The 24,300-nt window shown below is 41.5% G+C and overlaps 1 protein-coding gene across 10 annotated transcripts in view; it reads right to left on the bottom strand.

Annotated features, from left to right (window-relative positions):
- PIAS1 (protein inhibitor of activated STAT 1) overlaps positions 1–24,300 on the bottom strand; it is a 63,338-nt gene that overhangs the window by 33,894 nt on the left and 5,144 nt on the right. For 9 of the 10 annotated variants that reach the window (XR_015701686.1, XR_015701688.1, XR_015701685.1 and 6 more), the window contains exon 2: positions 3,105–3,549. Coding sequence is in view for 6 of the 10 variants with exons in the window: in XM_087745438.1 (XP_087601564.1) it covers positions 3,105–3,549 (445 nt within the window). In the remaining 4 variants the exon portion in view is untranslated. Of the gene's footprint in view, positions 1–3,104; positions 3,550–7,350; positions 7,526–24,300 lie in introns of those variants that run through there. The other variant, XM_087745439.1, reaches the window with a different exon arrangement.

The following is a 24,300-nucleotide window of genomic DNA, read 5'->3' as shown; positions in this document are numbered from 1 at the left end:
GCAGGAGTCGGGTACTTGAAACACTCGGAAGGAAGCGACAGGCTCCGCTATCTGAGCGGAGTAACAGCAGGAGAAGAGTCCCACCGTCAGCGGGGCCTAGCTGCTATTTTCAGTTCTTCAAAAAGAGCAGATTGAGGTAGCATAGGCTGAGTTTACGAGTTCAACGAGCTGGGCAAGTCTGCTCTTCTGCGAGCATCCTACTCACTGCTGCAAGTTGTATGGGCTGGTGTAAGCCAGAATAAGTTTAAAAAAAAAAGACCAACGACAACAACAAAACAAAGATAGCCAACGGCCTTCTAACCTTAGCTTGTCACACATGCTTCAGCCAGCCACGCTCAAGTAAAGATCCTCAGTAGCTGTTGGTGAGAGGGGTACGGCTGGATAAAGCACTGCATTTCCCCCTTGCCATGGATCCAGCCCAGTGAGCAGTCACAGCATGCGGATTTTAATCACAGTTCAGAGCTACATTTTGAGGAAGCAACTGTAAGAAGGTAACATCCATTTCCTCCTTTTGTTCTCGACATTAAAAATAATAGTTAGCAAATTTAATTTCCTTATCTGTTATTCACATTAGCTTGTGTACTACCACCTACGTGAAATATTTGGGTACAGAATGCATGTTCAAGTGCCTTGCTGTGCAACTCCCTTCCCCGAGGCTTTGTCAAATTATTGTTTTTCAAATTAATAATCATGTCTTGATGGGACAGAAGACTACTACAGCAAACCTTCCAAACAATTCCACCTTGACTTGGGAAAGACCAGGGAGAATCACATCCGAAGATGTACTTTGCCCAACTTTTACATAATGATTATGATTTCAGAAGGATCTAAAAGACCCTCAAGTCAGCAGAGACCACACTCATTCTCTCTCTCTCCCACAGACACATATCTCTTTCTATTCCAGTAGGTTCCATTTTAAGCAGGGAGATAATTATTCAAAACCCCACATCAGGTCATTCGTTCTTGTGGTGGAGGGAAACAGAGTAAATTCAGAAGTTTTTTTTATCCCCACCCCATGAGGAATCTGATGGGAAAAAGCAAGCAGGAGATGCTGAAACGCTGGCCGAATGCCAAGGAGAAGTTCTGAGTGTTCGTAATACATATCTGCCATTCGAAAACAAAGCCAGAGAACCTAGAAATTTGACATTTGAGGAAACCCACATTGTTTGTAGCGGTGAGAAGGATGCTCAAACCGTTTGGGGCAAATATTCAACAAATTAAGACTTTTTAGAGTATCAGTAACTGTATAAATGGAGAAAATGAATACAAGCCTGCTCCATACTTGCATTTGAAACTCCTAAGCTGTATGAACAATTGCTGCAAGTTGTTTTGAAAGTGTATAAAGCTGCATATCACTGGTTATTAATCCAATAGGTTTTTCATTAACATATATGTATTTATTACTCTAAAATACCTTCATGACATTTATAGTTAGCAATTTTACGATCTGTAGCAACATTACTTTCCACTACAAAAGGAAACAACGAATCATTTCTCACATGCATGGACACTGAAGCTCTCTCTTACCCCAAAAGCACAAGAAAAAAAAAGCTTTTTAATAGTATTGCTTCAGACAAACAGAAAGACATCTGCAGACAGGATTCACATTTAAAACAAAAACCCCAAACAGCCCCTTAAGTTAACTGAAAGGGCAGAGATTGCTTAAAGAGGTATCTGGTCGGAATTTCACCCACCTCCATTTTCTTACCCTGACACTCAGAGTCGACAAAGGGGAAAAAAATATCCTATTGTATATAAACTCCTCAAGCAATAAGACATGACAGAGCGTGAATTACGATCTCTTCATTTGGGGCCGGTCTGTCAGACACAGAGCTGACAGCAAAGTGTTCTTACCACATCTAGGAATAAACGCATACCATAATTCCTGCACTGGAATGTCTTATTGAAATTACAGCATTATTTTTAAGTATTTATAATGTAAAAGTGATGAGACACATACTGAGTACCTAATTATCCTGTACCACCAGCATTGCCTGGAATGCTTATTAATCAATTAGGGTTTAGATTAAAGCTAAATAGATACAGTAGACCTCTTAATACCTGAACCAGAAGACGAGATTATCAAAAGCTATCTGTTTTTCCCTCAATGTCTCGGTTATAACAGTTAAACCAAGAAATATGCAAACAACTGTGCGACACACTTCAGCAATCCGCAGACTACCATCACCACTCACGTATCAGGCCTCCTACATCCCTGTAGCTGTTCAGACGGTTCATGTAAAGTACCTGCTCATTTTTGTTTACAAGGGATCTCTTTCACAAAGGAGATTTTTTTCACTCACCCACCATATCCCCGTATGTACTCTCACGAATCTCCTCCTCCTCCTACCAGCTACTCTCACAGGGAATCTTTTCCAGGGTTTCAAGACAGCAGAAGGTCCCGACATGCAAGCAGCCCCTCCAGAACAGGACTATCTTATTTAAGCACTATTTAAGAGTATTAGAAGTTAACCACGCTGTTAAGTGCTACGTGGAGTCAGAGCCAGAAAAATCGCATGCTGTTATATAATGCTGTGTAAGCATCAGATTATTCTCAGCAGCTACACAAGTGATTTCTACCTTAATACAAAAGACAGTTTAAAGAAAAGTAGCCACAACTTGGAAAGAACCACAAGTCTTCCAAAACTCAGGCGTTCAGGCTGTAACGGATCCCAGCAAATACCTAGCCTGGCATTCTTTCCCAGCACAGATGAGAAGATTTTGTGGGCTTGATGGACTCGAGGGTATTTTTGGTTTGGCTTTTTTTTTTTTTTTTTTAATAATTAAACTCTACAGTTTATAAGAACTACTGAAAGCAGACAGGTTTTTTTCCTTTTCCTAAGGTTTAGTTTGTTTCTTGACAAACTCACCCCTTAAATATAACAGATCTTTGAACCATATTTAGTGGCTCAGCTAAAGCAACTAATGAGTGTTACGTAAGATGTCTCTCCATGTAGAACAATCTGTTCCAAAAGTTACCAAAAATAGCAATTCTCTAAACACTGGTGTGATGCAATATTTAACCAGTTACTGCATTAGCAGCTGAATTCATCCATTACTATTAAAAGAGACTGCAAATATTCTTACAACATTTGCAACCTTACCTAGGCTGGTAGGTTTTATCAGCTCATCCAACAAGTCATAAAACGGTAATTTCTGAAGTTTTATGTCGGGGTGGACAGGGTGGAGCGCAGATGTAAGATGGGGAAGTTCCAGTTCATGTTTAGGTCCCAGAAGCGAAACGGGAAGCAATGGTGACGTGGCAGGGTGGCCATCGTAACTGAGCTGTGGAATGGTAGACGGAGACAAAGTTGCTGGCATGGAGCTCGAGTGTACGCTGGGGATAGATAAGTCTGCGGGTGTCATGATTTTCTGAGGGAACCTTCGCCTATAGAGTTCTTTGATTTTCATTTGTACAGCAGGACTGCAGCCAGCCTTTAACAAATGCAGTGCTTTTGTGAGAAGTTCGTGTTTTCGTCCGTGCTTGTTCCTCCCCGCGTAGCCCAGAAGTACTTGCAGTTCAGAAACTCTAAGGCTCATAACCATTTGCTTAAAAGAAACAAAACAAAAAATTAGTATTCAAGTTACATCATCTTAAACACTAACATGAGAATGTGGCTTAATCCCATTAAGCATACAGTTTTTAAAGGCACACCACCGCTGCTCTTCCCCCACTGATTATCTGAGATATAATGTAAAACAGTACTTGTTCACAGACAGAGATATCTACTCCGAAAGCCTGTAATGAGCAATTTTTAAAGGGACTTCCATTTGCCATACACAATTCAGGACAGCAATGCTGGGGGTAAAAAACCAGAGAAGGACAAGTGGCCAGCACAAAACAACGCTTGTACACAGAACTATTTTCTGCTAGCATCTCCAATGTTAACAATTCTTTTGACTTCCAGCTAGATGAATAGGAAGTCACACACTGACAATATCCAAGTCTCCAGTACTTGCACTTAAAAGCTGTGCCAGTCCTTACCTCTGGAACCCTACTTGGCTTTCAAGTCCCTCCCTCACTTTTTGCCGTGCAACATAACTAATCCACACAGGTTCAAAGGAAAGGAGAGAAATGACCGATGTTAAAAAGAGAGAGAGAAATTATGTTCTGAGTTGTGTTCAGCCCACATGATCATACTGAGTTAAAGGAATCTTCTTCCATTTCCTTACTTCTCACATCCGAGCTGCATGTTCTGTTTCGGATGGGAGAGCAGGGCTTTGCCATCTATTAATGAGCATCTTCATTTACAAAGCCTTTTACTGTCTCCCAGTATGGTTTAATGAATCAAACTAGGAAGACTTGTAAACTGTTTCACTTCTTCGGGAACCGAGAAAAACACTATGCAAAGTAGGGAGACCAGCAATCGCCTGTGGGCACTTAGCACTTCCCCGCTGGTCAAGCAGGAGCCAGAAAGTCAACTTATGAGCCTACTTTCTATTTAAAAACTTCTCAGTGCTTGACAGCGGCTTGTTTGCCATCCCAAGGCCTGTGACACCAGCTGAAATGATAGTCCTGCAGAATTTTGGATTCCCAAGAAATCACAGGAAAGTGAAATGCTTAGAACCCATCGCCATGACTGGCTATCTGGATCTTCCGTGTGAAACCATTAAATACCCCGAATATTTTGTAGGCAATCCCAAAAGATCAAGTTCAAAATAATACTTGAAGTGTATACTTGGAACTAAACCAGCTCATTCAGCTTATCAGGGTTCTGCAATTTCCCAGCCATCGAAGGCTGAATAACCAAATTAGCACTCGCATTTGCAAACAATCTTTGAAATAGAGTACAAATGCTCCCATCCTCTCTAGTTCTTCAAACTGCGCAAAGTATTCAAACATATACGTTACTCAAGTCGTCTTCACGTTAATTCTTAAACCTAAAGTGCTGGTAGTAGAAAGTACACTATCCCTAGCTTTAGCAAAACCAGCCTGAAACTCCTATCAATTCCTCAAACCTCCAGCACCTGCAAGAGCTCCTCAATGCACAGGTGTCCACAAGAGGTATTTCCCTATACTGAAATAGATCCTGCTATTTAAAAGCCCTAAATTAGATGATTCATGTATTTAATAAGGTCTGCACCCAGACAGATTTAACTAAATTTGCCACAAAATTTCTCCTCTGTTGAATCACACCAACAGAACTGAATAACCTTGCTGCGAATCTTTGATAAACCTTGCTGCAGACTACCGCAAACACTTCGGACAGAACAGGAGTTTGCGGGCATTTTTTTCTCTGAATACCCTGAGAACCTACTTCACACTTAAGTAAGGGACTGTCACGGAGCTACTAATGACAACAGACGAGGTACTTGGTAAGAAACGGAGATGTCTTAAAAGAATAAGGCATTTCAGTTACAATCTGAAGCGTTGACAGCTGAAAGGAAAGTGAAATAAATAGATTTGAAACATGGAAAAACACTATTTATAATGCTTTACAAACATTTCTTCAACAGAATGAGTAGTTACAGCCGAAGGGTTTAATGCCTGCTACCATCACAAGTCACTTCCTCAACAGCCAGAACCGCTCAGAGCTTCACTCTCTTCTTCTTTTGTAACAAACTCATAGGCCCAGCCTGCAAAAATCTCAGGGGATTGAGAAATAATTGAGCTAACAGAGAAGCTCCTGCTACATGTTGGATGTTTTCCATTTTTTAAGGTATAGGCAAGTAAGAAGTAAGTATACGGAAAGCAGGGTCCATCGCGTAAGCCAGACTCAGGAACCAAAACAAATAAAATTCCCCACATCTTCCCCACCCTGGCGCATTCCTTACAAAGGAGGACAAGAACAATTTTATTTGCAACGTTAAGGGCACTAACAGATACATCGAATAAAAGCGCAGTCACGAAAAAAGCAGCAATAAAGGCTTGGGGGTTTATTACAGTTTCGTATGTCATAGGAATCTTACACAACTACAAGTAAAAAGAGGCAATGCCTTAAAACCACCACCCCAAACACACACACGTCCAGAGAGTTTTGCCCGCGGATTGTGTCAATCGGCGGCACGGGGAAGCAGAGCCTGACAGCCAGCCGTGCCGGCCAAAGTCTCTCACGTCGCTGCAACATGAACGTGAAAATTCCTCTCCCCTCCTCCAACACAGTTGTGTTTTATTTGAGGACACAACCCAGCTCCACCAGCAGAAGTGCCCCTGCCCATACAAGCACTATCCACGCTACGAGCCCTTGGCCCATGTCACACTGGTACCCTAATCTTAGAACAGGCAGGATAATTATAGCAGGGAAACAAACCGAGTGCTGTCAAACGCACAAAGTAAATACATGAAAAAGCTGCAATTTAATTTTTTTTTCCTGTCACATCTCACCTCATCACAATTCAAACCCCTCGCTGGCTTAGTTATACCAGCAAAGCTGAAGGGCAAAGACACAAAGCGTTTTGCTTCAGGAAATCTTGCCTTTTTTTTTTTCCTGTTGCCTGAAGTAGAGTAGTAAAAAGATCACTCACAGCAGTACAGCTGCATCTGCAGCAAGCTACAAAACCCACCACAAAGAGCCTGTCTCCCAACAACAGCAAATATCCACGATGCAAGTAACTGCCCCTACCTCTGGCTGTTGATGACAATTGGCAAAATCTTTGGCTTTTTCTTTCCTAACACAAAAGAAAGCAACAACAACAACAAAAAAAAAAAAAACAGCAACAAAAAAATCCCCACAAACAAACAAAAATAAAAGGATATGCACAGCTACAAAGGACAGACTGAAGGACAGCTTGCAAACTGCAATTACAGATAACTAGCTGTTTAGTTATGTGTTCATGTACAGGTAAATACATGTTCCTACAGACATCATGCTAGCGCACAAGAAATTGATGCTGTTTAGCTACAAAAAGGTTGAGCTACTTGCTGCTTGCCTAACTTCGGCGTGAGAAACGCAGCAAGCTGACTGCAAGCCAGCTTCAGATACAACAAAACCCAGTATCAAACAATCTAGGTGTTCTGATGGTGCTGCACATTTTGGTACCTGTCGTATCTAGGCACTATCTAAAATTCAAAGAGAGGGCGAGGACAGTAGAAAAATTGTTCAAAGAGTAAGAACAAGCTTTACAGAAACTCGACTTATCTCAGTTTAACAGAGAGTATTTCTATTTTGACTCACTGCAAAGACCTTCAGAGAGTTGAGAAGGTAACTCTACTCTATAAACATACATCTGACATTTCCTGCTCAACAACACGGCGCACACACGTGTTCCTCCGCAAAAGCTGCGTTAGTCATGGGGATGGCCTGGCTCGTTATATCCACGCCTGGCTCGTTATATCCACATCCCCTCACCCAAGCCTTGTGTCCATCCTTTCCAAAGCCATCGGGGCACTTCACTCTTAAGACAACTCACCTAATTGTATGTGTCAGGCGGGAGGTCCACGGAAGCAAAGAGGCCAGTTTATTTTCCCACCTCCCGGTTTCTTGTTTCCAAATCCGTGCCGCTTTTCTCCTGCCAGATGGTGTGATCCCAACCATTCGATGCAGTTCACGCTGCAGCCGCATGAGCACGTGCATCTCCCTGTTTCTGGGTGTTGAGGAAACGTTCTCAAGCAACTCATCTGGAAACAAGGATATCTCCTGCCCCACGCCTACTTCAGATAACCAACAAGGTTTGGAAGAAAATAGCTTAAGGATGCAAAAGCAATCCATGGGCGGCATCCTACATCGTTCACCTACTTCTCTCCTGTGACTCTCGATAGGAAAGGATGTTCTACCTACAGCTCTCTCCTTCAAAAAAAGTTGGTAGGCTTTTTTAAAAGCTAACAGATAGGAACATTTTTTTAAGTCTCCCAAACTAAAAATTGCATGTAGACACTTAGGAGGTAAGGAGGAACAAGGGTTTTCTCCAAGACATCCACAAAAGGACTATTAAATAAAAAGCATCAGGCTGCAACATCAATGAATGTTTTGTAGCTCCTGACTCACTAAGTTCTCTCAATAAACAAGCACGTCTGGTTGGAGAAATATGTCTATGCCACACAACAGGACCATTTTGCTTTGTCAACGCTGCTTAGGCATTCAGAGTAAATACTTTACCAGGAACCTTAACTTATAACAGAGCAGCCAATGTTACGAGTCATTTACTTTGATTTCTCTCTGCAAAGAAAATAGCAGAAAGAAATCCTTATTTTGAAAGAATGGTTTTCCACACGAGCCCAGTCATTCCACCCATCAAGGAAAGGTGCCCAGGCCAGGCAGCTTCCTGGCTAGAGAAGTCAAATCGTTAGCACAGGTTAACAGGTCAGACCGAAGAAAACTGCTTTCAAGAACTGGACCTTGTCTCACTGATCTATGAAAGTTAGGAATTAAGTTTAAAAATAAATAAAATCTAAGCGTTAGTGCCTCTGGATAAGAAATTCCTTTGATAACCGTGTGTGGATGGTCTCGCTGGCACACGATTCGGAGAAGTGCAACTAAAAAGACAAGCGGATTCAGGCAGAGAACATCATTTCTGGACTGGAAAATACACGGGGGCTAACACACTGGTTTGAAATGCAGGAAGACGAGCTGCAAGTCCCGCTGCTCAAGAAAGGATCAGATACAGGTTATCTGCTGAGATCCAACACCAAAGACAGTGAGACTTCACCTTTTTTCCCATTTTTTGAAGGGAGGGACTTGCCCGAGAGGCAAAAACCAGGCAGCAGTCAGTAATATTTTTTTTTTTTTAATAAATTGAGCTGTGTCCATAGGAAAGCATGATGGACAATACTGAAAATTTATCACAAATACCAGCACCACAAGATACTGTCTTCAAAGCAGCATGCTCATCCATCAGCGGCAGCTTTAATAGTCCCAACAATTTGATAAATGCTTTCTAGAAAAGGTATTTCTACCTCCCCAGTAATCAGCCCCGGGATCTATCTGAAGAATTTAACAAGTTATTTCCGGATGTTTATGATAACTAGAAGCTGTGAATAAGCTCCAAAACACATTCAAAAGATTTGCCAGTGCAACAAGAAGCATTTGGCTAGGCACCACACCGCATTTTGTGCCTAAAGCTATACAACAGGTCCTCCACAATTCTCTAACCATTAACATGAAAGTTAAAGGGAAAAAAAAGAAAAGAGAAAAATCACCTCAAACACTAGTCAAAAGACAGAGGAACAGAGTAAGTAAAAGGAGAAAGAAGAAACGAAAAAACGGATACCGCACGGGAGGTCACCTATTTATAATCAGCAATTTCAGAGAGCGACAGTAAATTTCTTCTGTTATTAGAAACATAGTGATTAGCAACAGTTTACTAAGAGTCTCCGAAATTAACAGTCATTATTATGGAAGAGGGCAGGCGCTGCAACAAGTCACTTCAAAGGCCATGTGTAAGAGAGAAAACCCTTCTGATTACAGCCCGGTACTCACTCGAAGGCTTCACCAAAGCAGCCTCCGCGCTGACCCCCTGCGCAGCCCCTTCGGCCCCAGCGTCCAGAGGGATCGGCTCTGGCCGCAGTCTGCATGAACCGTGTGGACACATTCACGCTGGCAAAGCTCTAACACTCTTTTCAAGGACAACGCAAATGGAAATTTCCCCCTTATGAGACAAGGAAACTACTATTCAATGAATTCCACAATGCACTTCTAAAAGACAGTTTAAAAAAAAACAAATCAAAATTGTTCCTTTTTCTAATAAAAGCAACTAGGAAGCATTAGATTAGCATGGAAATGGTTTTGAATTAATCTCAGTATGCCTCCAACACCCAGCTGTAAAAATACAGGAGAGTTCTTGCATGCTATGAACAGCCTCTTTAACCCGATATAAATCTTCAGGAGAAGAAAGCTATACCTGAGCTACACGAGCTCTCCACAGTTATACAGACTAAACTCTTGGGTTCTTAGACATTTAAGATTTGTGAAAATGGGAGATCATGAAGGTAAAAATATTCCCATCTTTTATGAAGGCACATTCCCTAGCCCTAAATTCTATCTGCAAGACTCACAGAAGGAAGCTATCAAGGCTAAACTATAAAAATTGAAATCAGTCTACCGAAAATCTGCAAGAGGGAGTGAAACGACCAATTCATGGAAGCTCAAGCGCCTCGATGACAGGCTGTAACTTCCCGCGTTTGTCTAATGCAACCAAAACACTGAAAGGTTGAAGTCCCCGTAATTCAAAATGGAGGGGAGGCAAAAGCACAGAAGAGCAGCCATAAATATGCACCATCCTACAACCTTTAAGGAGGCTATTGGTTTTCATAATGAAAAACTCAGCTGTCGCCTACTGCGATACGTACAATGTTTTGGCAAGCAGGGCAGCACTAAAAGAACAGGTACAAACCAACGGCAGGTACAAATATTATTTGCCTTTTGTTACATGCACAAGGAGATAATTCTTAATCAAAGAAACCCTATATTTACACAGTATATCAGTGCTCATAAAGAACATTTCACAACTGTATGACCAAATCTATGCATTTGTCTAGCTGGCAGTAAAAATAGATCTTAATCCATTAAAAATGCATCAAGATGATGATGTCCATATATTGTAAATGCCAAAGATAGCCTGGACTGACCTACTGTTGGTACCTCCATAGATGTGGGCTTCCTTAAGGTCACACACTGCGTTCATGATTTTCACCAGGTAACATATTTCTTCCCGTGCTAGCAGAGAAAGTACACTATAAAGCTTAAGTCATCAGGTGTTATTTACTTCAGCATGCTCACAAACAATATATTTCCTTGCAAATGGTATGGTTGCATATCTGTTAATAAAAACATTATGACCCTTGAACCAACCTACCCGAATGATGAAGCTCAGATTCAAGCGCCTGCTAACAGCAGGAATCTTTGGCAGGGAAGAGCTCATCTAAAAACTGTAGCCGTTCAGTCTAAAGGGCTTCTGGACAGGAGGTCCTGCAATTTCCTACTGCCATCCTTCTGGATGCAGTTCACGTAACAACTTACCAAGTATGCCATAACCACTTAACTCTCAATTCCACAGATCAGCTAGTACAAGGAACATTTTTCTTACCTGCTCTCGGCAAACATTGCTTGCTTGTATCTGTCGTGCTGGTAAAACCTGACTACCCTCAAATTTAGTAAGTTTTAGTAAGGTCAGAGCAATGCTGTTTCATACGTGAACACTAATAAATCTAAGCTCTCCTTCCAGCCCACAGTTCAGAGGCCTCCATCTAATCCACCAGTGATGCTTACCAAGCTCTTAGAGATGTCTGTTGCTTACTGGAGACAAGAAAACCCACAGTGATAAAAGTAACAAAATTCACTGAAGAGTGAAAGGATATGGCAAAAGAAAACAGTAAGACAGCTCTAGCCCCCCCGAACTGGCTGCTAGTGACAACAGGCAGGCAGAGTTTGGAATTTTTAATATAATCCCCATGTGTTAAAAGTTGTCATGTTTTTTGCAGATGCCTGTGGTATTTTGCTATGCTATCATATATGTGAAATATCTTCTGAAAGCCTTGACACACAGAACCTAGCAAATTAGCGTAGGCGATTGCTGCCCTAGAGCAGCCCTTTTCCTAGAGGTTATTTCCTCTGGAAGAGAGATCCAGCAGAACAGACTCTGTGCCCACAGCCCCAAAATGCCACTTCACTGCTTGAACACTTCTATCTGTGGGATTTTTTTTTTTTTTTTTTTTTTTTTTTTAACATAATGGCTTGCAAACCACACTGTGTCCTGCCCTGCCTCCCTGGCTGCACATTAACGCTGCCGTAGCGGAGGAGCGGGGCAGGCAGCTGGAGCAGGGATTTGCTCAAACTGCAAAAGCTAGATTTGTTGGAGAAGGTCTGCCAAGACTTTAGTCATGTCTAAATTATATTTGATTTAATGTAAGTCACATTTTATCTTAATCCGTTACAAAAGTTTTACCGTTCTCAAGAGATTTTATTCACTAGGTGAACTATATTATTACTTTTGGTATTAAATAAGGTTGCTGAAACAGTAGTAATCTTCATTTCAGTTCTTGGAGACTCCAGGTTTTTTTCAGCCACACTCAAACTTAATTGTCCCTAGTGTATTTATCTTTGCAGATGGGAATTATTTTTACAGAGCTATGCGCTAGCATGACTTTCCTGACAAGTAATTGCAGAAATACTAGTTTAGACAATCTCTGGATACAAAACAATGTGCCTCTCTAAAGACAAACAGCTTACACCTAAGGCTAATAATGAAGACAATTATTTTTAGCTATTTGGGAGAGGGTCATTGCCAGACAAATTTACTTTTTATTAAAAACGTTCTTATCCTTAACTAAGCCTTTCAACTGGCTGACAGAAGAGCTAATTCCTATGCAATAAGCTTCAGTGAAGCCCAAGCCAGCCGCAGACACAGCTGTCCAAAGAGCTTGCTAAACACAGTATGTCCTATTATAACCTCTCTAACAAATAACACAAAAGGTCTACATCGGTGTAATCAAAATATAACAACTTATACAGCATTCAATCATAGTCTGAAAGATTGTCTCTTTGTGTAAAAAAGAAAAAAAAAAAAAAGGACCAAGAAGTCTCGGCTTCTGGAAGCCATACACAAACACACATTTATTTCCCCTCCCTCAGTGATTTTAAAAAAGAAAACACACATTTTGAAATATACAATTAAAACAAAGGCAATGGTTACATAAACAATTTGACCAATTTGGGATTTAGAGATAGGGAGTTTACCTTTTAGCCATTCTTTTTCAGCAGAACACTAGAGAATGAAGCTCTAGTTACTTTCTAAATATCTAAAATACCTGCATAAAGCACATGTAGCTTTTGGAAGTCAATTTTGAAGGAAAGCTGGAGAAGAACGTACCTGGAATTCAATGAATGTACTCACACTGCAACGTGGATAAAGAGGCAGCTTACAGAACCTCTTAACAGCAAGACATACAACAATTTCAAGACCTACATTCTTATGTTGTGTTTGATGTTTGCTTGCAACAGTTATTTAAATCTCCACTGCATCAACAGACATTATTTCTTCGTGTCATCCAACTTAAGCACCACTCGATTAAAACAAATTATTGCCATAATAGATGCATATTTCCCTCCAAGATTTTAAAAAAAAAAACCAACTTTTTATTTCTGTACCTTACAGAACTGCAAAGCGATCTATTCTCCACATGCCATAAATTTTCACCCAGTGCTGAAGAGTTAGTTGCCCACTATAAACAGAGAAACTTTTGCTACTTAATTAGCTTCAACGAGATAACACTTCAGGATGTGAGATTATACAGTCAAATATACCCCAAACACTTCTAGATAAACCACTGACTTCTTTTCTGCTCATTTGTCCCATTTTATAGGATGCAGCACAGGAGACAGGCTACATCATTACTATTATTCCGATATCTCAGAAAGTTTTAATTAACAACCATATCAAATTTGGATACTGACTTGCAAAATACTGAACACCAGGGCTGAAGCCAGTATATAATTGAATCTCATTTCCCTTAAAAGTAACCAATTGCTATGTTAATGCCCCGAGAGAAGGAAAACTAGAAAACCGAATTATCTGTTCACAATTCTCACTTTAAAAAAAAAAAAAATTTAAAGCCAAAATGGCATGTGATAAAAATTAGTGTTTTCTTTTAGACTTTGAAGCAACCCTTCTCACAAAGTTCTGTTTCAAGAAATGCATTCCCAGGCTTTGTGAATTACACCTGAAAAGAGTGGCTCTGAGACGCTGAGCTCCATCACGCAAGCAGGATCCGTCCACAGAGCTAAGGACCGCGACAGCCGTAACTCAGACAGGGCCACAGCTGCCACCGCCCTTGTCACTGGGTACCACATACCACCATCACCTTGTTCACACACCATCTCTCAAAATGCATGAGAATGGCTGGTAGTGCTTCGCTCTATAACCACGGGAATATACAAAAGACCACAACAATAGCTAATAACATCTAGAACAAAAACTGGGGAGGAAGGAAAGGAAGAAGGAAGGGAGAACAGGAAAATTAAGAGACCAGATAAAACATCAGGCATGGGAAATACTCAATAATTTATCATTAAAAGATTTCCCTTTCCAAAGGAAGAAATGGAACACAAATTAAATGAATCTGCTGACAACAAATACCTATGAAATACACTGGCCAAATACCCCATTCCCTTCTAATACTGGTCCACCCAGAATAATACTTTATTACTAACAATTAGTCTTTATTGTTATCGCAGAAACAAGCGATGGAGCCAAAAGCTTCCGCTATGTCAATAAGCTGAAAACAAATATTCCATCAAGCAATCATACTGGCATCCGTATAGTCTTTTTTTTTTTTTTTTTAAATAAAGCTAGTCATTCTGCACGTAATTTATTTCATAAAGTCTTCAAATTCAGGTATAGAAATTACATAAGGAAGCCAAACTACACGCTTCTTTTTAAGTAGTCATATAGCAGTAAGTCATCAAGATGAATTAAAAGCTTGAACAATACTAAGAAATTTTGCTTTTACATTACTGTTCCTCAGAGTATCAGGTACGATGCACCACACAAATCCAGTATCTTCTCACCAGTTCTGCGGAGACTGCCTAACAAAGCATGACACCAAGGGAAGCCCCAAGTCTCATACAGCAACATTCTCACAGCACAGATGATCCTAAGTTGGCCTCTACTTCGATGAAGTATTGATTTCAAGCATGTTCTAGTGAAGCTCTTCAAAATCATCCCCTCAGTGCCTTTTTTCTAAGTCTTCATACAGTGCAGGCAAGAAGCATTTTCTCTGCTCAAGCTGTCCTCCTCTTTCACAAGGAGCCACCCATTCTCTTGCCTTTCCTCTACTTATTTCTGAAACAAAGCCATCGTTACAAGGCAGAGGAGATGATCCAAGTTCTTTTCACTCTGCTTGCTTAGCCCTAGTCCTTCCTAAAAAAAAACCCAAACTTGTCCTACATGTTTGCTGGAGACCAAAAGAGGACTAACAGTCCTTTCTCTGTTCCTTACCTGGTCAATATTTTCTTGTTTAAGCATCACCATTTATCTGGGAGCCACTTCTCTGCTTCCCATGTTTTATCTATCAACAGCGCAGTGGCCGTAAACAACACAATGATGTAAGAGACACAAGGCTTGAAAGAAAGTAATACTTTTTATAGTATTTAGAGAAAGGACTTGCACATCTGAAATGTTTTTCAACCACATCAGTTGGTCTAGGAATTACTACCCCTTTGTATTTTATAGAAACATCTACCTGTGAACCAACTCCAGCACCAGCCTAAAAGCAAGACCAAGAAATCATATTCACGTGTGTACTCTACTCTTCTAGTCCATGACCACTTCCAGCAAGTTAAGAGACAACTGCATATGAAATTCAAATTTACTCAACACAAAGTAGTCAAAATTGGAAGAAAACCTAAATTTCTCATGTGTTTTTCTCATTACACAGCTGATGGTTCAGGAGGGGAACTTGGGCATCACTACAGACAGCTCTTCAGGCAGCTACAGCCAAATAAGCAGATGTGCAGGGAACTAACAGGCTAGACAACCTCAGAAGGTTCCTTCCAACCTCAGATTCTGTGGATAAGAGTATTTTTCAGAACTGAAGAAGAGGTCAAAGAAGGGAATCAAGAACTACAAATGAGATACCTGGTCCTACAGTCATTCCAAAAAGGCAAAGAACTTCAAAATACATACTGTAAACCTCAGAAACATGGGCAGAGGTGGACAGGAGAAGAGGGCGTCAGTCTGGGAATGGTTCATCAGTGGAATATGACTACCCCAGGAACACACAGGGCTATGCAACCAGACCAGAACACCAGCTAGTAAAGTCACCCTTGTCTCTCCTACCTCATTTTCTCTCTCAACAAGGTATCGGGAATAGAGAGTAGCCACATTAACAGCCAACTGCTAGCAAGAAAACTATGCATGAACCACACGTGGCCACCCAGTAATTCAAGAAAAGTCAGTTTTTCAAACTCTGAAGAGCTATAGTCTGTCACGGCACAATAGGGATTAGAAATTATAGGTCTGACTATTTATAGAGCAGTTAAATGTACACTAAAGCCTAATTTATTCCTAACTGTACAGACGCATTAAAAACGGAATTATTTATTGCATGCAACAATATAACAGAATTAATATTTACATCACATATTGAGATAGATCAATTTTCAAGTGCCAAAATACACTTATTATAGAAAAGAAATGAGTGGCTGGATGAAAAAAACACTTCTGTCACTTGTCCAAACCCAGGTGAAAATACTGGCAGTCAGAAGCTCATCTCCCTTTTCAAAAGTCTTACTATGTCAGTACTCAACCCAGTTCCCACCGAGGCGGATTCAGGATCCTAGGTCAGCCAAGTTAATGAGACATGGGTGACTTCTTTGGCTGCTACTCGCAACACTAAAGCATCAGTAAGACTGTCAAGAATCACACTGATTTCATTCCAAGTACCAGCGCAGCTTGGAAAGAGAGCAACGGAGCAGCAGCAGTGCCAAACACTGAACGCGTATCCCGGGGAAGACATCTAAAAGAGGCATGGGGACAAAGAAAGAGAGAGCAGGAAGCTCAGTTTTTCATATCACCCACAACGACTGGTTTCTTCCCACTATGTAAAAATGCAAAAAGATGATGGAATAATAGGAGAGGAAGCAGACCTTCCTGCTTTTCTTCAGCATTCAAAAGAGGATAAAGAAAACAGTTTCAAATGACAACACGCAGCCAGAGACAGACTGAGAAGATGCATCTTCGGCAAGGCCTAGACTCCTGACAAAGCTGATCCTAACCCCACAATCCTGCTTCACCCCTCAGAATTTGGACTACTCTGTCCTTCCACCTTCCAGTGCTGCCCACACCAGAAAATTGTATTTTAACATGTGTTAACTGCATCACATTACCTACAGGCTCAAAGACAAGCATGCAGTGCCTAAGAACCCATTAGCTCGCAATGATTAATCCCAGGACGAAGCATTCAACAGTGCGTTAGAAAGCTAAGAATACATTCTCTATGCGATATTTTCCTGGCCCACATATAGCACAGCAAGGCCTACAGAAACATTTCTTTCACAGTCACACTGGCGCACGTTAAGGAGAGATACTAAGGACGCTTGCTCAGTGGGAAGACAGATATTTCATTTCCCAGTGCCATCAATCTGACACACAGCCCCCCTCCCCGCCACCTCATCCTTCAAGCACTGTATTTTTCTTATAATCAAAGTAAGACTGAATTCAATTAATTTATTCACACAATAAACCCTGCCCTGCATGGAAACAAACTGCTTGATGGAATGAAGGTTTTTATAAGCCAAGTTTCAGCCACACCTATGATTTAAAATACATGAAAACTATTGCAAGTAAACTCCAAAAACGATACTGCATTTAACTTGGCTTCAGCCACAAGAACAGCCAGAACTGAAAGAGCTGCCTAAGAAAACTTTGATAGCGAAGTTAAAACTTCCATGGAAACCCTGACCAAGTGATTTAACAGAAAACGTGCGGTGTTTCTCCATGTCTCCCTTACTTTTCCCACCCTGCGGTGAGCTGCCTCCCCCCGCGCTCCCACCCCGCTGGCGGGGCAGAGGGAGGACGCTGCTCCAGTCACTGCTCCTTTTCATCTTTACTGACCAAACTATTGCCCCACCTCATTAACCGCACTCATCCAAATCCCACTCTGAATAGGAATTTGCATATATACAAGCCTTTTGCAGCTCATTAAAGGCATTTGAATGACTCTCACATGTTCATGAATTTCTACTCTGCCTGTCCCTTTTTACATATACAGGCCAAAGGCACAGGAGTGGGGAGGGAGCAGGAAAGAGTTTTTAGTATAACACTTTTGCCTCCCGATACACTCGCTTGGTAACATACAGCTTCCACTTCCAGGTAAGAATGTTGTAAGCATCGTATTACTTCACAACCTTGAATTACTTCTCAGCCTCTATGTCAAAAGCAAAGGACAGCCTAGTATTGGGGAAAAAATAAAAATAGAGGCATCAAGGCATCAGTTACACACAGGCCTGAGGAACAAAGGAGTCAATGCAGTTAATCAACTAATATTTAGCTCAAGCCCTTTACTAAGCTATGTGAATGTACTCCAAAAAACAAAGGCATATTTTAAAAAAAAAAAAACCTCTTCTAGTTAACTGAACATAGGAAACAAGTTTCAACACGTCTTTGCTTCCCCTTAAAACAGCTTGGCACCACCTCAGAGTTCTACATATGTTTAAAAACAACAGAATAGTACAGGGCAAAGGCAACTATGAAAATCCAGTCCACACACACAAGCTGGGTATAATTCTTACAGCATTAATAATATTTTTTTTTTTAAAAACAGGCCATAGATCCTTAGCTTGCTATTGAAAGTTCTTCTGTTACCAACATGTCCGATTTGTTCCAAGACCAAACAGTAGAGGAAGGTCACGCGCGGAGTTCTGCAAGGGCCTATGCTGGCACACATAGCTTAACCTATTCGTTAACAACCTAGAAAACGAAGTGATCAGTGGGGTGACAAAGTTGCTGACGATATGACGGGGTTGCACGGATGAAGGCAAACTGAAGAATCACTGAAAGGCCTCAGCGACTGAGCAATTCAATGTACATAAATGTAAAGTGATGCTGATGGGGAAAAGCAGACCAGACAGATCTAGCTTTACATACCGAGTGATGGGCTCTGGGGTGACCTTTACCACACCAGAGCAAGCTCCTGGGCCCAAGATAAACAGACATATGAAAACATCAGCTCAGTAGCAGTCGAACACACAAATCATTGTTAGAAATCATTAGAAAGGGAACAGAGAGCAAATGAGAAATCATTATACCCTATATAAATCCCTGGTTCAGCCAGATCTCAAAGTGCGGGTGGTTTTGCTGGTCTCATCTTAAAAAACAAAACAAAACAAAACCTTTAAAAAGCCAAACAGATATATTAGAAGTGGAAATGGATGACCGAAGTCCAGCATGACTTCCCTAACTAAGAAATAGCAAAAGCTAAGGCTTTTCAACCTAAAAAATAGAGAACACAGGGACAGATATGATAGCAATCTAGAAAACCATGAACAGCACAAGGAGAGTGGACAGGGATCAGCTGTTCGGTCTCTCATTACACAATACAGTGACCGGTGGATGAAGCTGGCTGGAGCCAGGCTCAAAACAAAATGAGAAGGGTCCTCACACAGCAAGCAGCAGAACAACAGAAATCTCCTCCAAAATACTGTGAACAAAAGCAGTTTCTATAGGTTCAAGAGGAACCTGGACAGGCGCTTGGAAAATAGATTTATTACGGCTTGTCCAGCTAGTAGCCCCCATCAGGTTCAGACGACCGAGCTGAAAATAGCTGGAGACCAGGAGATTACTGCAGGGAGGGGACAGTTATTTCTCATTCTTTGTCCTGTTTTCGCTTTTCCCTACACACTCACTTCTGGAAGCTGCAGGAGACAACACCGGGCCAGATGGACCCTTGGTCTGAAGCAGCACAGCTACTTTTACATTCTTAAGATTTAGTTTATAACGCATGTTTATTTTTCTCCATTTCCTCAGAAACCCAAACGACATTGTCAAGAGCCTCTAGTAAAAATGTTACTTCTCAACTGAAAGAGTCAAATTTTAACACCAAAGAGGTAAAAGTGGAAGTTAACCGAATGAAAACCTGGGTGTACACCCTTCAGAAAAATATTATCTAAAACACTTGTAATTCAAACCAACAACAGTTCTGATACTTGATTAAAAAAATTTGAAGCCCTGCCATCAAGTGGCCTCAGCAGATTCACTGATGAGATCCTGCTAAATCAACACGGAACCTACAAAAAAACAACAGCTTTGTTTCTGTACCGCTGCTGAAGTTTCTACGTTTTTTCATTTTGGTGCAATGCATTTATAGGTGCACTAACAACTCCATAGATGGCCCGAGCAGAGCTGCTCCTGACAGAATTTTCAATAAGCTGAAAACCTACACAAATACTTGGACTGTTTCAAAGACTCTTATTTTGCACCAGGGAAACAAGATACAACATCTGCACAAAAGTGAGATCATTTTGTCAAGGGAGACTCAAGAAACAATATGAGGAACGAATGTATCCGAAAACATTCTCATCCACGCAACTTTTTACGGCACACTCCTGCAGCTCAGATTACAGATTTTACCTGAACCAAACACATTGTCCCTATTGTATTTGGCTTCTGCTTTAAAAAACAAAATAATAATAGTGAGCTGCACCTATGCTAAACTGCCAAGCAAAACTATGTTCACTGCTATTTCCGTCCTATATTCTATTTTACATGTGAACTAATCATGTTTTCAGTTGAAAAGATGAACAGAGCGGCCTTAGGACGTCCAGACCCTGCTCTACAAGGAGGGCAGGAGGAACATCTTGCAGAAGACTGTAAATGAAGCTAAGCAAGAAGTTTCAGCTCTGAATGATTCTCAACCGACTATGCCACTTTAACAGACAGTAAATTTCTTCCTGTGGCTGGACAGCAAAAGTATCCTACCTGCTTAGACAGCAAACAAGCCGAGATGCTCTTCATGAGAACAAAGATATATTTTCTCAGGAGGAAGCTCTGGCACCGTCATGTGCAAAACAAAGCTGGAGGAACCTCACGTGCTCTGCTACGCTGATCAGACCACAAATATGCAGAAGGACCAAGATTAGACTAGACCAATGAAGTGACTCTCAGGACTACCAGTTGTTCTGCAGAGATACACAGAGCCAGTTTTAATCCCAAAAGCAACTAGGGATAAATTATTTTGCTAAACTCTGCCTTTTGGCTCAGCTGCCAATCTGCTCCCCTTTGTGAGCCTCAAGAACAGCAGCAGCATCAAGCAAATACACGGTCAAGAGGGCCAAGGCTGAAATGTGAGGGACCTAAGGCTCTCTATTGCAAACCACACCCCCTGAAAATGTTGCAGATGACAGATCCTATAGCTGCTCAATAATGACTTGTACAGTATGGAAAGGTAAAGCCACAATACTGGCTGGCAGCTTGAGTACGTGACCAGTGGAGGAACCACTGTGAATACAAAGCCCTACAGGTCCAACATAAAATTCTAGCGTACCTAAAGCGCTCTGTTGTTTTATACTTTGTCATCTCTTTGGAAGAGAACTGTTTTTTTCCTAGTACAAACCTAGCTTAGAAAACCAGGCCTCTAATCTCAGCTCTGCCCAAAGATTGTCATTTAACTCCTGCACAATGCAAATTTCTGAGAACATTTATCACATGTGTTTGCACGCTCAAATGGCTGTGGCCACAAAAGATGCATCTTCAGGAAGCGAAGGCAATGCTGCAAGCAAGCAGTAAGGAGACCGAGCTCAGTTTTCCATCTGCTTTATAACCATGTATTTGAGGGGAGGAAAGAGTGGGAGAGCTTGGTACGCCAATTTTCAAAATGGACAAGAATCCCACGGAGCCTCCTGGTGAAGAGATGCCGACCTACTGCTTGTCATCTGTCACCATCTACCCTCAGAAGGTCCACTGCTTTTGAAATCTAATTTTCTGAAGTAACCTCCACCTTTTCCAGTGATACCAGTGGACAGTCTCGGGAACTACTTTTGCACGCTTCTGAGGATGTTAAGGATTTTGTAATACATCTCCACTAACAGAAATCCACAGGAGTAAAAATTCCTCAAGAACTACATCTGTGGCATGGAATCATCTGCCCAAATCCCATCCCCAAACAAGCTGCTAGTATCTTTTCGTCAAAGATGTGAGGTACAGCAAGATGATCTGGCAAGAGGCTGGGGGAACAGGGCTTATTCTGCCTGGTGAAGAGGCAGCGTTGGAGGAACCTAACGGCAGCCTTCCAACATGTAAAGGAGGTCATCAAGAAAACAGAGCCATGATCTTCACATAGGTACACAGCAGAAGGATGTGAGACAATAAGAGGTTCAGGCCGGATATAAAAAAAAAAACAAAACACGAATGTTTTCACCATGGCAACAGTTAAGCAGTGGAAGAGGTTGCCCACAGAGGTTGTGCAGTCTCCATCCTTGGAGGTTTTAAAGACCAAACTGGAAAAAGTCCTCAGTAACCTGTTCTGACCTCACAGCTGATCCTGCTTTGAGCAGGAGGCTGGACTGGAGATTTCTCAAGGTCCCTTCCAACCAAAATTACCAAGTAATCTATGGTCAGGATCAAGGGAGCAACTAGGTGTCGAACTGAAAATAGCACCAAGAAGAGCTAACAGGAAAGTCCTGCTGAACTCTTGGTTTGAAGAATTTAGCACGACAAATCATGTCTGGGCTGGAAACTGGGAAAAAGTGCTCTTAGTATACACTATAAACATGCAAGGCACAGGGAAGAAAATACCTACAGAGATAAAGGGATGCTTCACAGCTTACTATTCTGGAAAAGCTGTTCGCTGTGTATCAGCCCCAAAGCAGGGTAGAGATTGAAACTCTTCCTTTTCTTACTCTCTCCTGCTGTTTGACGTACTTCTAGGATGGAAACTGGCAACTGAAGCATTACCTACAGCCCGTGCAGTCCTGGCAGGAGCCGAGGAGGCAGAACTCATACATGTTTATTAGCATGTATCCAGAAAGCTCATTACCATTTCCTAAACACAACAAGGGAAGTCCACTACAGAGCGATCTTAAGTGTTATTCACTCTATGTGCATCACTGATCTTTCTGTCCACCATGCTAAATAAACTTTAGCATACCCACAGAGTCTTTGCTCTGCTGCAGAGCCTAGGACTCTATCCTTACCAAACAATGGCTTTAAAAGGCTCCTTTTCCTTCTCCATTTATTATCACGCCACTTCCTATATAAATCTCTTGTATATCATCTCCTATAGACATAAAGGTCAAGCTTAGGTTGACCTTTGGTCTAATTGTATACTAGCTTTTCATTTCTTCGTTTCACACACTCTAGACAAGCCCCATAATACCCACTTTCTGCTAACTCCTACTCTCCCCTCGTCTCGGAATACAACGCTTGCTTACAGAGCACTCTGGTATCCCTCCAGTATACGTTGAGGGACAGAATATAACAGCGGAGACATGGCAGTACATCTATAGCCATCCCTAATCCCAACAGGAGAATAAGATTAAGCAAATTGCTGACAAACTCCCGGATCAATACAGCTGCAACAGACACAGGAGTCTCAGCAAAACAATAAGAAAAGAAATTACAATAGAAAGGTCTGTACCATGGCACACAGAGAACAAGAATATAATGTTACCTGGTTTAATTTGGTTCTGGCTGCTATTGCAAATTTGGAAGATCAGAACAAGGCTACGTAAGCTAACATCTCCGGTCCCCATCCCCAACTCCATATATTCTCATTTTCAAAGGTTTAACATCATCTACTTTTTGTTGTAGCCCCAAAGCTTCTAATTTACTGTGAAATAGCCACATTTTATGGCAGTGACTAGTTGTTCAAAATGGCTTTGATAGCGTTAAGTAAAATTACAGAAATAAGCACCCTTTTGTAAGCTACTGGAGCTCCTTTCTTCTCCTCACCCCCCCCCCCTTTAACTAGCAAAAGAATCTACTTTTAAGAAAGGCACTTTTTTCATGAACAGCCTACCACTGAAGTTACTATATGCAATTTTCGCATCATAAAATCCAATCATCTTCATTTTAAAAAGCCCAAACCACCACTCCTAGCACTTACTGGTCTACACAGAGCTGGAATAGTGACAGAACAAGGAGACAGTCAATACCTGAGCTTGATCAAGAGGATTCCGAAATTCAGCTGCCCAAGCATGTGCCGCAGCAGTCACCCAAACAATACATCTCCCCTTTTCTCCCCCCGTAAGAGCAGGACAGACATTTTTCTGCGATTCTTGCAGGCACATTTGTGTACTAACCAGGGGTGAAGTTCCTACTTACAAGGGATGGCACAAGCTGAGGCAGCTGGACTACAAAAGACACACAAGGTATATACCGACAAGTTTTTGATGTAAAAACCACGTTTGCATTCTTCACTGAAATCGTGGCTTTCAGAAGGCTTTTACTACTTTTTATGGAGGGCAATAACGTGGAGTCGTCCATTAGAGGGGCACCTGTAACATCTTTCATGAAAGAAAAAGTTTCTAAAGTGGAAGCACAACAGCAAAAGTAAACAGACATTTCTGAAACAAGTTCAGGTTTGTAGGTAGAATTCTTTCCTTGTGGAGCCAAAGGGCCAAACACCAATATCGCCATGTAAGAGAAAAGCTGCGAGAGATCCAATCCATTTCCCAGCCACAAATCCTCTGGGACGCTGGGTGATCCCAAGGCCCCACAAAGTAACCCTTCCAAAACGCTGATTCGCAGCAAGAAAGGTACTATTACTTCAAATTCAATAGTTTCAGCAGAGACCAATGAACCCCACGTTGATGGAGTCCACCAGCCGACTAACCCTGAGGTTCAGCTCCGAACTCGCTCATAAGCGTTACTACCACCACCAAGGATTACAAGACACATTTCAGAGAAATACAGCAGCTAGGCACTCAGGGG

Source organism: Nipponia nippon, unplaced genomic scaffold, assembly GCF_047370975.1.
Source record: "Nipponia nippon isolate SJK-2023a ecotype South Korea unplaced genomic scaffold, ASM4737097v1 scaffold_9, whole genome shotgun sequence".
Taxonomy (NCBI): domain Eukaryota; kingdom Metazoa; phylum Chordata; class Aves; order Pelecaniformes; family Threskiornithidae; genus Nipponia; species Nipponia nippon.
Note: the sequence above shows the minus strand (reverse complement) of the source record. Positions and strands in the feature narration are given on the sequence as shown.